Source organism: Sardina pilchardus, chromosome 15 (assembly GCF_963854185.1).
Source record: "Sardina pilchardus chromosome 15, fSarPil1.1, whole genome shotgun sequence".
Classification (NCBI taxonomy): domain Eukaryota; kingdom Metazoa; phylum Chordata; class Actinopteri; order Clupeiformes; family Clupeidae; genus Sardina; species Sardina pilchardus.
In genome coordinates this window covers 3660531-3677959 of record NC_085008.1, presented here as the reverse complement: position 1 = coordinate 3677959, position 17429 = coordinate 3660531, and the positions used below count along the sequence as shown (strand labels likewise).

At 40.0% G+C, this 17429-nt stretch overlaps 1 protein-coding gene across 1 annotated transcript in view; it reads left to right on the top strand.

The window, feature by feature from the left end:
* Positions 1 to 7114, top strand: part of ptprc (protein tyrosine phosphatase receptor type C) — a 36014-nt gene extending 28900 nt beyond the window's left edge. Inside the window, exons 25-35 of the mRNA XM_062555650.1 lie at positions 140 to 265; positions 1377 to 1534; positions 2597 to 2732; positions 2943 to 3089; positions 3211 to 3301; positions 3893 to 4035; positions 4157 to 4291; positions 4423 to 4545; positions 5519 to 5679; positions 6041 to 6176; positions 6362 to 7114. Of these exons, the coding sequence (XP_062411634.1) occupies positions 140 to 265; positions 1377 to 1534; positions 2597 to 2732; positions 2943 to 3089; positions 3211 to 3301; positions 3893 to 4035; positions 4157 to 4291; positions 4423 to 4545; positions 5519 to 5679; positions 6041 to 6176; positions 6362 to 6700 (1695 nt within the window). The 3' untranslated portion in view covers positions 6701 to 7114. The remainder of the gene's footprint in view (positions 1 to 139; positions 266 to 1376; positions 1535 to 2596; positions 2733 to 2942; positions 3090 to 3210; positions 3302 to 3892; positions 4036 to 4156; positions 4292 to 4422; positions 4546 to 5518; positions 5680 to 6040; positions 6177 to 6361) is intronic.
* The last annotated feature ends 10315 nt before the right edge of the window (positions 7115 to 17429 follow it).

The following is a 17429-nucleotide window of genomic DNA, read 5'->3' as shown; positions in this document are numbered from 1 at the left end:
TTTTAGTTATGTTTGTAGTATGTTGCTTTAAACTTAAAGTTTCTTTCACTTCTGCTATATGAAAGAACCCTAAACTTAAACAGAGGGCATGGTTACAGCTTGTCATTAACCTCTTTATTATGGTTTTCTGGTGACACAGAACAAATGTGCCCAGTACTGGCCATCCATGGACAGAGAAACGGAGATCTTTGGAGACTTTGTGTTGAAGATCAAGAAAGAAGACCTGTGTCCCGACTACATTATCCGTCATCTCACCATAATCAATGTAAGTCAGTCTTCTTTCTTTCTCTCTTTCTTTCTAATATCTGACATTGAAGTAGCCGACATGCAGTTTAAAACTTTGATAACTTGTTCACAAAATGAGAAGAACATTAATGAAATACATGTAGGTTTCAGCACTGATCCCATTTACAATGCTATGCAAAACATGTGCACAACTGTATCTCACAAAATATTTGTATCGAAAAGTTTTACAGGGAGGCATTTAGTCATTAAAGAAAGAGTAATAAAGTAGGCTACCTTAAAGAACACTACAAGCGTATCTACAGGTGAATTGTGGCTGTTCGAAAGCAAATCAATGAGAATAGAGTATTTATAGAACATACTTTATAATTATTTTACATTACTACTTTTTTTTTCCAAAAGTGCAGTACTATAAGTGCAGAAACATCCTGATATTCTGAATACTAAAGGGAATTAATCTATCTTGTCACAGGGCTAGCATTATAACCATTTTAACAGCCAATAAAATATGTATGCTTGGATGACTAAAACTACCTAGTTTCAAATGAACTGCCAAGGCAAGGAAATGCTGCTTAGAGTGATACCACACTGAAATAAAACCTAGCATGTTGTGTATTACAATGCAAGCCAGTGTGTATGTGGTTTGCCTCATGAACCACTAGTGTGCATGGTGTGTGTGTGTGTGTGTGTGTGTGTGTGTGTGTGTGTGTGTGTGTGTGTGTGTGTGTGTGTGTGTGTGTGTGTGTGTGTGTGTGTGTGTGTGTGTGTGTGTGTGTGTGTGTGTGTGTGTGTGTGTGTGTGTGTGTGTGTGTGTATGCATATGCTCTACTGTGTCTGACTGGATGCATTTCTGTGTGTATTTCTGAACTTGTGCATATCTCCTTTTTGGTGTTATATTTGTATGCTTTTCTCTCTCTCTGTTCATGTGTCTCAAAAAAGTAATGTATGTGTGCAAGTTGTAGGTAAGCACTTGCATGCCCATGTGTCATGCTTGTAAGAGAGTGTGTATGAATATCTGTGTGTGCATGCATGCATGCATGTACAGTACATGCATATGTGTATATGCATGTGTGTACTAGAATGTGTGTGCATGGGCCTGCATTGCCACTTTCACACCTGTGCATATGTTTCAGCGCAAGGATAAGTCACCTGAGAGAGAGGTGACCCACATCCAGTTCACCAGCTGGCCCGACCATGGCGTCCCCAGCGAACCACACCAGCTGCTGAAGCTGCGTCGCCGTGTCAACAGCTTCAGCAACTTTTTCAGCGGGCCCATCGTTGTGCACTGCAGGTGGGGCACTCGAACATCCTACACCACAAAACACATAACTCCAACCAAAGTGGGACAGTGTAAATATGTGTAGCATCTTGTTTTGGTAGAATGGGTCTGAGGGTATTGTGTGTTAGTACATTGAAGAATGTGTTGTTGATATTGCTTAAAGGTATCATCAACATCAGTAACTCTAGATGATGTCACATCAGTTATCAGATATTTGAACCAAACACCGACATAACACCAGGGAGAGAACTCACCAACAGAACTCCTCCTCCATCAACAAAATACCAGCAAACTCCTCTTCCATTTCCTCAAACTCAAGCAAACATTGTACTGTATGTGTAGAACAGCAATACTGTATGTAATGAAATCATCACTACTACGCATGATCAGTGTCAGATGCTTTAGTTTAGGCTTAAGTTAGTTTAAGTTTTAGGCTTTCTAGACTTTTTTGTCCCTTTAACCAGTTCAAGGGTATGGCTATTTCTTCAGCCGTAAGAACTGGTGCCAATTTTCTTGGTTCGCTTAATATGGCTGTAGTCATTGTTACACTCTTTTTTTTTTTTTTTTTTTTTTAGAAAGAAGCACTTAACACACATCACTAAAAACCAGCCTGTCCATAGCCTCAGAGGCAAATCCTATTTAGTCCGCTGTTCAATGAGTGTGAGGTCGGTAGTGATGAAATTCACTGAAGGTTTCCTCATTCCAGCTTAGTTTCGGTTTGTTTGCTGCTTGCTGAGGTTCCCTCCAAAAGTCCTCTGAACCTCGTCACTAAAACGGGATTCTCTTCCATCATGATGACACTATCTACAAATAATTCCTTGAGTTGTCCGGAGGATTGTGTGAATGTGTAGGACTGTCAGAAAACTCAAAGTTTGGATGCAAGCACTAAGCTTAGGCTTAATAAACACAGCTGCTAGAATCCAAAATGACCCACTAGAAAATGGGAGACCGGATCTGGTATTTGCTAGCAGGCCAGAAGAAAGGGAAGAGTGGATTGGAGTATGGGAATGAGGTGCTGTAGACCTGACAGATGCCCAGTAATGATCTTTCTCTGCTCTGCTGTTGTGTCCTCAGTGCTGGAGTGGGCCGCACGGGCACCTACATTGGCATCGATGCCATGATGGAGAGTCTGGAGGCAGAGGGCGTCATGGATATCTACGGCTACGTGGTGAAGATGAGGCGCCAGCGCTGCCTCATGGTGCAAGTAGAGGTGAGGAGTGTGTGTGTGTGTGTGTGTGTGTTTTTGTGTGTGTGTGTGCGTGTGTCTGCCTGTGTTTAGATAGATGATAGATAGATACTTTATTGATCCCCAAGGGGAAATTCAAGATTCAATTCAAGTTTAGTGGGGAGATGGAGGTGATAACACCTCAGGAACTTCACCGTTCCTTGTGTTCATGTGTGTGTGTATCTGCTTGCCCAGGCCCAGTACATCCTGATCCACCAAGCTCTGATTGAGTTCAACCAGTTTGGAGACACAGAGGTGCCCCTGGTGGAGCTGCACTCCTCCATCAGCACACTGCAGCACAAGGACTGTGATGAGCCCACCCTCATGGAGGCAGAGTTCCAGGTGCGTTCATCCATTTACATGATTGGTTAATTGTTTGGATGGTTCATTTGATGTTCTTTCATCTCAATACTCAATAATAGCCTTCTTGCTTACATAATTTTCCTGTGGTCTAAAATTACAGAGGCTTCCCAAGTACAGAAACTGGAGAACCTTCAACACTGCAATCAGTGAGGAGAACAAGAAGAAGAACCGCTACTCGTCCTGCATCCCATGTGAGCACTGTTCCCTCCTTCCCACGAGCACACTGACATATGGGGTCTGAGCCGGTCCCATGAAATAAGTGTCCAGCTGAATTGTAACAACCAATTGATTACATGTATAGAGATTGCTAAGACATGTTACCAATGTCATCAAAACACAAAGAATTATGGGTAGGTTTGGCTCGCCTGATGCCAGCCCATGTAAACTAGTGTTCTGGGTCTATGATCTGGCATGATAGTAATGAAAGTTAAGCGTGAAAAAATTGTGTGAAAAACAGAACATAATCTTGCGCTTCCTTACTGCTGCTATCCATGCCATTCCTCGCCTTTTTGTCACCTCTGAAACATGGCGTGTACTATTATTTTTCCACGCTGGAAAACGATAAAAGATAAGCTTCATGTTACTCTATTGAATTTTATGATACAGCAGGTAAACGGCATTTCAACAACTGCACTTCGTTATTCCCGCATGTCAGTAAAACAACTTAAGTTTTGGGCCACCGATTCCCAAAATGCGTTGCGTTTTACGTCACGTTCTCAATCTATATTGTAATAGATTATGCCAGATAACTACAATGGCTGTTATGTATGTGCTGGTTACAGACGACTTCAATAGAGTTCTAGTGAAAATGGAAGAGGAGACCAGCCGTGAAAGTGATCAGGATGATGACGACGATGATGACTACTCTTCCTCTGATGATGATGAGGAAGAGTCCACCCAATACATCAATGCTTCATACATTGATGTAAGTCTTTGCCTAGGGTACTCAAATCATGTTGAAATCCTCTCCTAGATTATTTGAGTAAACTATTCCTCTGAACCTGTCATTCTGATCAAGATTTCTTTCCTGTTCGTTTTGAATTCAGGGCTACTGGAGTCCAAAAAGTGTGATCGCTGCTCAGGGACCACTGGAGGGAACCGTTCCTGAGTTCTGGCAGATGGTCTACCAGAAGAAGGTCAAAAACATTGTCATGCTCACCAAGTGCAAGGAGGGTGACCAGGTGGGTTGTTCAGACATCACGGTGCATTTTTACAATATGGACATACTGTAGAGAGCCACTCTTCAGCCATGACATGATGATTTGTTGATTTGAATGTTGAGTGTTGATTTCATTTGTGCGTCCCATCTAAGGAGCTGTGTGCCGAGTACTGGGGGCCAGAGAAGAAAACCTACAAGGACATCAGCGTACAGGTGGCAGAACCCATCACCTCTCCAGCCTACATCAAGAGGACCATCCAGCTACAACATGCCAAGGTGATGTGATGTTGGTTGCGTTTGCTTTCCTGAGGGGACTGTGTGTGCTGTTGTATGAAGGCAAAGTGGCAGTGTTACACAAGGCAACAGCAGTGTTACACGATTTCACAACTTAGTTGGTTTCCGATTTTGAGGAAATGAAGGAGGGGAATTTTCTTGATTGCAACCTGGGTGTTCCATCATTTCTTTATCACATGACATAATCTTGACACCATTTTAAAGCAACACTATGTATTTTTTTTTTTTTTTTTTTTTTACTGCAAATGACCGCTTCAAACTCAGTGACTCATAATACAGAAAATGGTGTCTCTGACGTTGCCTGGTATTGCACTAAGGAACTTTGTTGTACCTGGAAGGGCCACGACTCTTTTTGTAAAATGTATTAATTTAAATTTAATTTGACAAGCTAGTTACCACTTTAGTGCCATTAGGATACCTATACTGGATATTGATAGCAAGGGCTATAAATACCAGTTCCTACATGTTGCTTTAAGGTTCAGACAGTCATTCAAATCCAGACATATTTTATCCTAATCCTTATGGTCCATTCAGTATGTGCATGTGTAAACCGAATGTTTAAGTTCAAGCTTTGTAAATGGAAAACAAGCCATATACCGTATAATTCAAACCAATCAACACTTCTTTTAGGTGCACAAATGGGAGACGTATAATTTGATTGGCTGGTAGACTCCATTATTAACATTTTGCCAGAGTAGTGGACTCCAAATAAGGAAAAACAAAAATGCACACCCTTTGAGGTGCTGGCACGGAACGTAACTTATAGAAAAAGATTATGTTGCCGCACACTTAATCTCAAATTTATTGACACCAACGTTTCGGCCAGTTGGCCTTTTTCAAGCTTTCTCAATGGAACTGGCAAGCAGTGGTTTTATACAGTAGTGGACTCCACCTTTAAATTTGGACACAGAGTGAATTCAGATGCTAACGGTGTCTCCTCTTTGGTCCTCTGCAGAGGAAAGACGCTCGGCAGGTGCAGCAGTACCACTTCCAGAACTGGCCAGAGCAGGGTTTGCCACAGAACCCCCAGGAGCTGATGGACATGATCAAAGCCATGAAGCAGAGCATTGGCGGCAGCAGGGCGGACAAGAGCGTCCCAGTGGTGGTACACTGCCAGTGAGTCTCACCGTTGTGGTCCGGCCAATGCAGGCCTGGACATGAGAAATGCATAAACAGAATGAATTAACGACTAAAATGTATCGTGGTTTGAATTAATAGTAGTATTAGAAACACTACAGGAAAGCATCACGTTACATCTAAAGCTTGAATGTCAGATGCTTATTTTCAAGAACTAAAACGGTCATCATCTACATCTTATAAATAGAGGCATATAGGCCTATCAAATTGAATATACAGCACTTGTTATAATACTGGCTATTTATGCTACAATGGAAGCAGGTAAATGGTGCACAGTAGCTTACCAAATACAGGAAGTGGAATTACTCATTCAGACACTGTTTTGTTTATTTCTTTTCAGAAACGGAACTAGTCGCACTGGCATTTTCTGTGCCCTGTGGAACCTTGTAGACTGCGCAAACACTGAGAACCTGATTGACATCTTCCAGGTCTGCAAAAGTTTACGCAAGGAACGTCAGGGAATGATCTCCGAATTTGTAAGTCAACCAACACCACAATATCTGGAAACACTTGGAGGATATTTAATATGTTGCTCAGTCTGGAAAATTCCATGTCTGTTTTTCTAAGAACTTACTGTAACAGCGTCAGTCAGTCTCAGGAAGTCACAGCACTGACAATTTTCTCACATCTGCTTCTTCATCTTGTATTTACTCCTGCGTAGGAACATTATCAGTTCCTGTACCAGGCCATGGGGGGAGCCTTCCCCGTGCAGAACGGCGAGGTCAAGCAGACTGCGCCAGCTGTGGACTCTGTGCAGATTGTGAATGAGGTTCCCGCAGCCACTACCACCGATGACCAGAAGGCGGCGGAAACCGCGCCAGTGCCAGCAGCCTCCTCGGCGGCCCAGGAAGAGTCGAAGGAAGACGCTGAGAAGGAGAAGGAAGCAGATACCGCTGCTGAGAGTAGCAGCTTGCTACCAGCAGGGGGAGCCAGTGAGGCGGTTGAGGCAGCAGCTCAGCCCAGTGCTGCCAATGGCCCAACCATAACAGTTGATGCTTGAGAGAGGGAGCGACAGATTACAGTCAGTGAATTACAGAAGAAAGAGTTACAGAAGAGTTTTCATGAGGGGCTTATCTGACTTGCTTGTATAAATAAATAGGATTTGTAACATGCATAAAATATCAGTTTCATATAGCAAATGTGTGCATAATTTTGAGTAACATTTAGTTTGTTTCAGCTTTCATTGAATGTATTGTAAATCATTATGAATTAAGATTACTGAAACTAAATTATAAGACTTTTTTTTATTATTCATGATGTACAAAACAATCATTCAAGTTTTTTTTAAATGTATGCATTTGCACTACATTGCTCTTTTCAAACTAAACCATTTTTTCAAAAATAATGAATATCTGAACATTTGAACATTCTATGCTTGTATTTGAGTGAATAAATAAAGGATTACTGAAGTCTATGAGTGCCATTTGATTAACCACAATTACAGTACCCAAGTAACATTGCTCTATCAGTAACAGGCCATACGCATACTTTAATAATGCAATAGATTGTATAATTAGCCTACTTTCACTTATGAGCTGCGCTGTCTGGGAAATGGAAGGATACACCTTTGCCTACCTCACTGATCCATGTTCCATAGACACTCAGGTAAAACACTCAAATCTCTCTGCATTTGAAAAGCCTATAGTATATCAAAAAGCTGCTTAACTGGAACTACTTGTGTTCAATCTCAAAATAGCAAGACCCCACCAATAGAGCAGTGAATCAACCTACACTAATAGTCTTAAAGGAACCGTATGTAAGAAATGCATTTCAATTAATCATAAATTGGCCCTGATATGTCACTAGACATCAATAAATCAAGCTCATTTCAAATACTTAGATCACTAACAGCAGCAGTCCGGCCAGGATATTGTCATTAAAAAAGTGAAGTTGCAGCCCTCAACTGATGCTGAAGTTTACATGCTGTGTTTTGGCCTGATGCACCACCCTCCACCTATCTACTAACCATAAAGTCAGTAGTGTTTGGGCATCCAGGTTGCCAACTCTGCTAGTTACCACAGCTGCAGCTACAAACGTGTACAATACAAGATACAAAACATGATACAAAAGATACAAAAGATACAAAAACAGATACAAAACATGAAACCTAAAATACCTTGTTATGAATCTGAAATACGTCGCGACAAAGTCAGAAATACTATAAAACAAGGATTTGTTTAGGAGATGGAGACGGCTGAAAACAGAAGAATTTGAAGACATACTGGAAAAAAGCAAAGAGCAACCCAAGGACCTCTACATATTTGTGTAAACATGCATTTAGTTTATTAACCATTTCTGCATTATGTATATTATAGTATTTAGATAATTTCATTAAACTATTGATTGAATTGACATGATTGGTTATCATTGCTATTCTTAATGCAGTATTACCAACTTTAAATTGTTTACATGTAACTATTGTATTGATGTTATTTGCTTGTTGTTTTGGACAAAAGCATCTGCTAAATACTACACCCATAATCCTCTACCTTTATTGACCTCAGAAAAGAGCCTTCGACATCATGGGATGCTCTAGCAACAACTCTCCAAACTCCTCCACCTGGAGCACCTGGGAAGACCACATCTCCAACACTGAGATTCTCTCCATTGATGTCCAACAGCATCTAAATGGGGGCAGTGTTGGTGTAAAGGTATCTTTGGTGGGTTGGCCACACCATCCGCAAGCCTTACTTCTGTCTCCCCCACCAAAACCTTGGGCAACTCAGCAACTCCAAAAGGGGCTGCTGGAGGACAATTAAATACTGCCTTTCACTCTCTACGAAGCTCAGCCACTACTACTACTTCAGCCAGGAATACTCAGAGACATAACTGAAGTTAACAAAGATTTTAATCAGAATAGAAATTAGCAACAATGAGAGTCTTTGGCGTAGGCCCCGTCCTAGGTCCAGGTCACTGAGTGTGCGGACCCTGGCAAATCCTGCCGGAACGAGAAGCAGGGGCGAAGCCTACCCCCTGGACAACTGGACGAGGACCAACCTGGTGGTGATTAGGGAGGGAGGGTGGGAACATCGAAAATCGGCACCTGAAAGCAACAAGGCAGGTGCCTGGGCAGAGTCATTAATAAAGCCAATGTAGCCTGGTGATTGGTCGAAGGTAATGAATGAATGACGTATTAAGTATACCCGGCAGAACTACGCTGCAGCTACGCAAGCGCTACATTACTACATACAACAGGGATGCCATCAGGACCAAACTGAATCATGCTGCACCCAGTGTTCAAAATCGCAACAGCTTAATACAAAATCAAATCTCTGCTGGCATTTACATTCAGTTGAGTATTTTTATTTTTTTTTTTTTCATGTATACTTTTCTCTCATCAGACAGACGGTTCTGAAGGTTCTAATTGTGAGCCGGTTGGAGGACTAAGTGAGGAGGCAGAAGTGAACTTACTCGGGCCACTGTGTCAAAAGAGGAATGCGGAACTCACATCAAGAATGGGGAACATACAACCAAACACAACCATATTCACAGTCCTTTGACTGAACCATTAGCAATCAACAAGCAGGAAGATGCACAAAAGTTAACTCCTTTAGATTAGAAACATATCAACAAAAACACAATGTGATGAATATGCAAACCACAAAAAACACAAATGGCTACAAGAAGAGCACTAGACAATGTATTTGAAACTGACCAACTGACTGACCAATGTATTTTCTACAACATACATACTCATCTTTTAATGACCACCAACCAACAATCTATTAATGTCACCAATGTCTCAAGAAAAGTTATTACAGGGGCAACAAAAAGCTGGAAAAGTTGGGTAAAGATGACACGAGGAGGAACATTTCACAACTATCTGGCAACATGATTGGGCGTCACAGAGGTCAAGTTCCTCGGAAGTAAATATGTGGATGTGTTCATCACTGCAAAACTGTACTGGAAAATGGAAATGGAGATTTCATCATCTATAGTACATATCATTATAATATTCAGAGAATCCAAAGAAATCTCTGTATGCAAGGGACGGGCATTCAGCAGTGACATAGGCTACACAACTACCCTTCCAGATAACTATCTAGTCAGCATGTCTGCTTGTCATTCCTGATAGCACTTTGATTTTCTTGAAGTTTTAGGTTTTTGAACATTCATTTTCACTAAAAACAGGCTAATGAATTGCATGCACATATCCTATCCTATAATCATTCACATATCCTATCCTATAATCGAATTACTCTCTTGCATCCTAAAGGTGACAGGCATCTATATATATATATATATATATATATATATATATATATATATATATATATAATATATGGATGGTAATGTTTGCAACTCTCAATATTTCTATCTCTTTCGACAAAATGCGCCAGAAGTTCTTATTAAAACAGTAGGCCTATTTTTTCCTTTTTTTTTTCCCGGGTGAGCATGCCCCCAGACCTCCCTATCTAAATTCAGGTATCAACTGTCTATGACTAACTGCCACTGGAGAAATGACTGAAATGATTTTGGGGTTCCCAAATTAAAAACCATCCCTATGACTGCCCTACCATCGCCTGCTGTGGTTCCCTTTGGCCCACGCATCCCAGCGACCCATCACCTTCCGAAATAACTAATGGATTACTAATGGACAATTTATTCCCTACACTGGACTATTTGAACTTTCATTGTCATTGTAACTTTCAAACTACAAATGACTGTACTGTAACTGACCCAAGGCAGATGGGTTGGGCCCTTGAGTCGTGGGTCTGTCTGAGGTTTCTTCCTATATGTATCTCCAATTCTAGGGAGTTTTTCCTTGCCCCTGTTACTCATGGGCTCTCTTTGAATGTCTAACACTCTGTAAAGCGCCTTGAGACATGTGTAATGTATTGGCGCTCTATAAGCGACATTAAATTGAAATTGAAATTGAATATAGCAAATGTAGGAACATGTTCCACTCATTGTGCCCATCCAAAATCCCCCCAATCTGAGCAGTCTATCTTGCCTGGTGACAACCGAGCGATGGAGTAGTGATGAGCTATTATGGAGTTGTTCGTTAAGTGGTTATATTATGCCAATATCATCAGCGTATTTAGCTTATTTAGCAAGTGATGAGAGGTGACAGGCAGCCATGTGTGTAGAGGGTGTATTATAGCCTATAAAAGGGACTGAAAGCACAGCCCTGTGGGGCTCCAATGTTGGTAATGATGATGATGATGATGATGTTGCTGTGCCTATTTTCTATTTATGTGCTCTGTTGTTGAGGAAATGTACCTTTTGATTTGTAAATAGGCTAATGCGTTTGTATTTCATCCCCTTAGTAGAGCATCAGGTGCAAGTTGTACTGTAGCCTATTATAGAGGAAACGTGTACGAGTGTGCAATATATAGATAAACCAGATGATGTCGCCATAAGGCAATTTTGTGAGTTACTCATGACAGACACTCCCCATAACCATGACTTGATCCGGAGTAGACTGCCAAATATCCATAAACTCAGTCAACTTGTTAAGCAGAGAAATGTCAAACAGTGTCACGGTTTCAAAGAAGAACAATTCGATAGCTCGCATCGTGATTTTATGTATTCTTGTATTCGGTAGGCTAGTCTAGATCTTATTTCGTTTTACAATTTACGCGTAGCCTATTTAACTATCTGAATTAAAACTAAACTATTGCCAATGTTTTAAAGCCATCTCTCTCGGTGCTGATGGCTCCTGTGTGTCTGCAGTGTTGCTCAAGGGGTTGTCTACGTGGCCGATTTCAATTCATTTATTCTGACGCTACAGCGGGTGATTTGCATTCAGCTGCAACATACACTAGATTCAGCCTCAGTCGGCTAGTCTAGATTTACAAGGCCCCATTGACGCATTCACGCATACTGCTTTGTGCAATGATATCTGTCTATTTCCAAGTTATAGCCTACAACGACAAACAGTCTGTGCTACAAATCAGAGCAGGTAGAGGTTAGGCTATGGAAACATGGCCTTTCTGACCAGACCATTCGGTAGGCTCCATGATGGCCATTCGCCTTGGATATTCAGCTAATACACCAAGTTACATAGCGGTTTCGATCATTAAAATTTAATTCAATTTAAGAAAACAGATAGTCCCTAGGCCTACTTTGCTGATGTGCTTACACTGCTGTTCTCGAGACTGTAGACATAGGCCTATTGAAATGTCACTAAATGTCACCCAAGGGCAGGTGTAAATTAGCTTGCTCCATGACGAGTTATTACAGTGCATGAAAATGCACTGTACTGTTCTTCCTAGGCTTTTTACAGTGCATGAAAATGCACTGTACTGTTCTTCCTAGGCTTCTTATTCTTATTATTCTTCTTCTTCTAACGCAGTTAATGCAGCTTCAACCGTTTAACGTAGAAACTTCATTCAAACGCTGTTGCGTAGGTCTTACTTACGCCATGTGGGCTTTATTTTTTTCAACTTTGTAACTTTTATACTTTTTAAACTATTAATTAATTAAAATGACAATTTCCCCATAGACTTAACATTGCTCATTATGACATCATGGCAGTAATTAGAATGTTACACCAGGTGGCCAGTCCAGGTGCAGCAGCTCTCTCTCTCTCTCAGGCTTTACACTGGCTCTCGAGACTACATTTTCTGTTCCCCTGTATCAACTGTATCAATATAAGTCTTCCTAATTCCATCCAACTTTCTATCCATTCATCTTCTTCAAACCATTCACTCATCCACCCATTCTAAACAGTCTGCCTATCAACATCAATTAGACAATCTACATTCAACTTTTAAACAATCTACTCTGTCTCAGGCTTTAAGCTCTCTTAAGACTAGCCAGTTAAATTGATTACACCTGTATCTGTATCCACTACTCTCAGTAGAGAGCTGTGTCTCTCCATTCTACAAGAATATAAGGCACATTCCAACCAACTTTCTATCCATTCATCTTCTTCAGACCATTCACTCATCCACCCATTAAACTGTCTATCAACATCTATTAACAATCTGCCTATCAACATCCATTAAACTCTCTGTCTATCAACATTAATTAGACTATCTACATTCAACTTTTAAATTATTTACTCTGTCTCAGGCTTTAAGCATATTACACTATGGCACTCTTAAGACTAGCCAGTTAAATTGATTACACCTGTATCAACTACTCTCAGAGAGCTGTATCAGTGTCTCTCTTAACAAGAATATAAGGCACATTCCATCCAACCTACTATCCATTCATCTTCTTCAGACCATTCACTCATCCACCCATTAAACTGTCAATCAATATCTATTAAACAATCTGCCTATCAACGTCCATTAAACATTCTGTCTATCAACATTAATTAGACTATCTACATACAACTTTTAAAGTATTTACTGTGGGTGCCTCTCAAGCAGCGTTTATATGTCCTCCCTCGCTCCTCGATCCTCAATGATCTACATAAAGAAAGATAGAAGAAGGGCTAGACTATCCCATTGTTGCCGCTCCATCATTCTTTATGTAGATCAGTGAGGATCGAGGAGCGAGAGAGGACGCGTAAACGCTATATGAGAGGCACCTTCTGTCTCAGGCTTTAAGCATACAATCTCATTAAGACTAAAGATCCTGTTTCACTACTTCCTCTGTCCACAACTGTTTCAAAATACAGGTCCTCACTGCAATAATACACTATTAAATCATTTAACCATTGTAACTACTCAACTATTTAACTGTTCAACCATTCCAACTGTCAGTTATCAACTATGCCTCCAGTCAACTACACGAAAACTCCATGTACCTAGCAACCAACATATCAACCATTAAAATTAAGCGTTTATGACCGTTTCAATAGCAACCAACATGATTATACTGCAGTAACTTCTTGTTTCCTGATAGTGGCCACCATGGATACCCTAGCAACACATGTTTCAAAATAAAAGTCCTCACTAGCAAGTTAGCTAGTTAGCATGGTTAGCATTGTTAGCATTTTTAGCATAACTGCAAAAAAACATCAACTAAGTTAGCTAATCAACCTGGTTAGCATTGTTAGCAATTTTAGCATTGTTAGCATAGTTAGCATTTTTAGCATTATTGCTAGAAATCATCAGTTAAGTCAGCTAATCAACCTGGTTAGCATTGTTAGTTTAAGTTAGCATTGTTACCATAGTTAGCATTGCTAGCATAAGTAGCATTTTTTAGCATAACTGCTAGAAATCATTAGTTAAGTTAGCTAATCAACCTGGTTAGCACTGTGAGCATAGTTAGCATATAAAACATTTTTACCATTACTGCATGAAATCAGTAGCTAAGTTAACCAATCAACCTGGTTATCATTGTTACCATAGTTAACATTACCATGAATAGTAATCATTAGTTAAGTTGGAACTGGGAATGTTTCAGCTTTAAACTGTCTACCTTCACACTATCAACTCTCTGTAAACTATGCAACCACCATGTTTACTCTAGCTACACCTTAGTAACCATATCTACATTATCTATCTATTTTTGCATTTCATGCACTGGTAATTCCTTGGAATTGCATTTCTAGTTCTTATTATTCTTCTTCTAACGCAGCCAATTCAGCTTCAACCGCTTAACGTAGAAACACCATTCAAATTTTGCCGCGTAGGTCTTACTTACGCGATGTGGGCTTTGTATTTTTCAACTTTGTAACTTTTATACTTTTTAAACTATTAGTTAAAAACTATTACAATTTCCCCCATAGACTTAACATTGCTCATTATGACATCACGGCAGCAATTAGAATCTTACTCCAGCTGGTCAGCCACCTGGGCACCAACTGTCAGTTTCTCTCAGGCTAGAGCATACAATCTCATACAAGTGCATACAATCTCTCTGAAGACTACATATTCTGTTCCCCTGTATCCTCTGCGCACAACAGTATCAAAATAAGTCCTCCTAATTCCATCCAACTTTATATCCATTCATCTTCTTCAAACCATTCACTCATCCACCCATTCTAAACAGTCTGCCTATCAACATCAATTAGACGCTCTACATTCAACTTTTAAACAATCTACTCTGTCTCAGGCTGGCTCTCTTAAGACTAGCCAGTTAAATTGATTACACCTGTATCTGTATTCACTACTCTCAGTAGAGAGCTGTGTCTCTCCATTCTACAAGAATATAAGGCACATTCCATCCAACATTCTATCCATTCATCTTCTTCAGACCATTCACTCATCCACCCATTAAACTGTCTATCAACATCCATTAAACAATCTGTCTATCAACAACCATTAAACTCTCTGTCTATCAACATTAATTAGACTATCTACATTCAACTTTTAAATTATTTACTCTGTCTCAGGCTTTAAGAGTACACTGGCTCTCTTAAGGCTAGCCAGTTAAATTGATTACACCTGTGTCAACTACTCTCAGAGAGCTGTATCAGTGTCTCTCTTAACAAGAATATAAGGCACATTCCATCCAACCTTCTATCCATTCATCTTCTTCAGACCATTCACTCATCCACCCATTAAACTGTCAATCAATATCTATTAAACAATCTGCCTATCAACATCCATTAAACATTCTGTCTATCAACATTAATTAGACTATATACAACTTTTAAAGTATTTACTGTGGGTCCCTCTCAAGCAGCGTTTATATGTCATGTTTCACTACTTCCTCTGTCCACAACTGTTTCAAAATAAAGGTCCTCACTGCAATAATACACTATTAAATAATTTAACCACTGAAACTACTCAACTATTGAACTGTTCAACCATTCTAACTGTCAGTTATCATCCACTATGCCTCCAGTCAACTACATGAAACCTCCATGTACCTAGCAACCAACATAGCAACTATTAAAATTAAGTGTTTATGACCGTTTCCATAGCAACCAACATGATTATACTGCAGTAACTTCTTGTTTCCTGATAGTGGCCACCATGGATACCCTAGCAACAAATGTTTCAAAATAAAAGTCCTCACTAGCAAGTTAGCATGGTTAGCATAGTTAGCATTGTTAGCATAGTTAGCATTTTTAGCATAACTGCAAAAAATCATCAACTAAGTTAGCTAATCAACCTGGGGGGTATTTCACAAAACCAAGATAGGGGATTTAGACAGGCTTACTGGGTTATCCTGGATGAACATAGCCTTGACTTGGTTTCACAGAAGAGATCACATATAAGTTACCATGGGAATTTATACTTGGAAGCTAGCCTGCTCCCGACCAGGCTAACAGCCAAGCTAAGTTAATTCTAATGGTAATTACATTATCTGATTGGTTCTGCTAGCTGTCAGTCAAATCAGACCTCCATGCGATTTTTTCAAAGAGCTGTATTCCATTTATATATTATTTGCTACTTGTATTTACTCGCAAAACACAGCAGAATGGCTGCCTATACCATATGGGTGTCATTTAAATTATGGTGGCCTTATAATACTCTTTGTTTGCTTCTTTTTTGACGGACGTTTGATGAATAGCCTACTGTAGGCTAGTAGTTGGTTGGAAGTGGAGGGGACATTTTTCGAAGGTGTTTTCAACTAATTCGGCCTTTAAGACAAATTAAGATAATATAGGACATACTTTGTGCATCTTTGCGGTGGCAAAGAGCTTTCTTAATGACGTTGCGTGCTGAGACAAGGAAGCTCTCACACGTGGGTGCATACGTAAATTTGCATTCAGTTGATCTGACACACCTACTCCCGCTATGTAACAGAAATACTCATGATTCCCATCCAAAAAAGTACAACTTTACCTCGTTGTTAGTCTATATCAAAAGCGGTTGTTCACTTTGTGTGCAAGACGCTATTTTTCGCGTCTTTTTTATTCCCACCGTGAGTTATTTGGGGGAGAAACGAGAACGCGCACACATACCGAATAACTTACACCTGTCTTGACCTAGCCGCCTCAACTCATCTGCGCTCAGCATTAGTGAAACGTATTTAGCATGTTTACTTTGACCAGGCTTGGTCAACCGCGTGTGTCGTCACTTATCTTGGATCTACTTACTCTGGTTTTGTGAAATAGGCCCCTGGTTAGCATTGTTAGCAAATTTAGCATTGTTAGCATAGTTAGCATTTTTAGCATTACTGCTAGAAATCATCGGTTAAGTTAGCTAATCAACCTGGTTAGCATTGTTAGTAAAGTTAGCATTGCTAGCATAATAAGCATTTTTAGCGTAACTGCTAGAAATCATTAGCTAAGTTAGCTAATCAACATTTTAACATGAATAGAAATCATTAGTTAAGTTAGAACTGGAACGTTTCATCTTTAAACTGTCTACCTTCACACTATCAACTCTCTGTAAACTATGCAACCACCATGTTTACCCTAGCTACACCTTAGTAACCATATCTACATTATCTATCTATTTTTGCATTTTCATGCACTGGTAATTCCTTGGAATTGCATTTCTAGTTGAATTACCTTACACAGGTCAATGCTTGACGTTGGACATGGACACACATAGTAAAACAGCCCTGGCTAACGCATGGAACTCTGCTGAAGCGTGCAGACCTTGACTGAAACCGGAGAAGACTTGTAGGCCTAGGTCTTCCAGCCCCGATTTGCAGTTCAGAATTATTACAACTAATATAAACGATGAAGGAATCCCAGCTATTTTTTATTATTATTATTATTACAGTGCATGAAAATGCACTGTACTGTTCTTCCTCGGTCTTCTTCTTCTTCTTCTTCTTATTATTACAGTGCATGAAAATGCACTGTACTGTTCTTCCTATTCTTCTTATTATTATTAAACTTCTTCTTCTAACGCTCGCAATTCAGCTTCAACCGTTTAACGTAGAAACTTCATTCAAACTTTGTTGCGTAGGTCTTGCTTATGCCA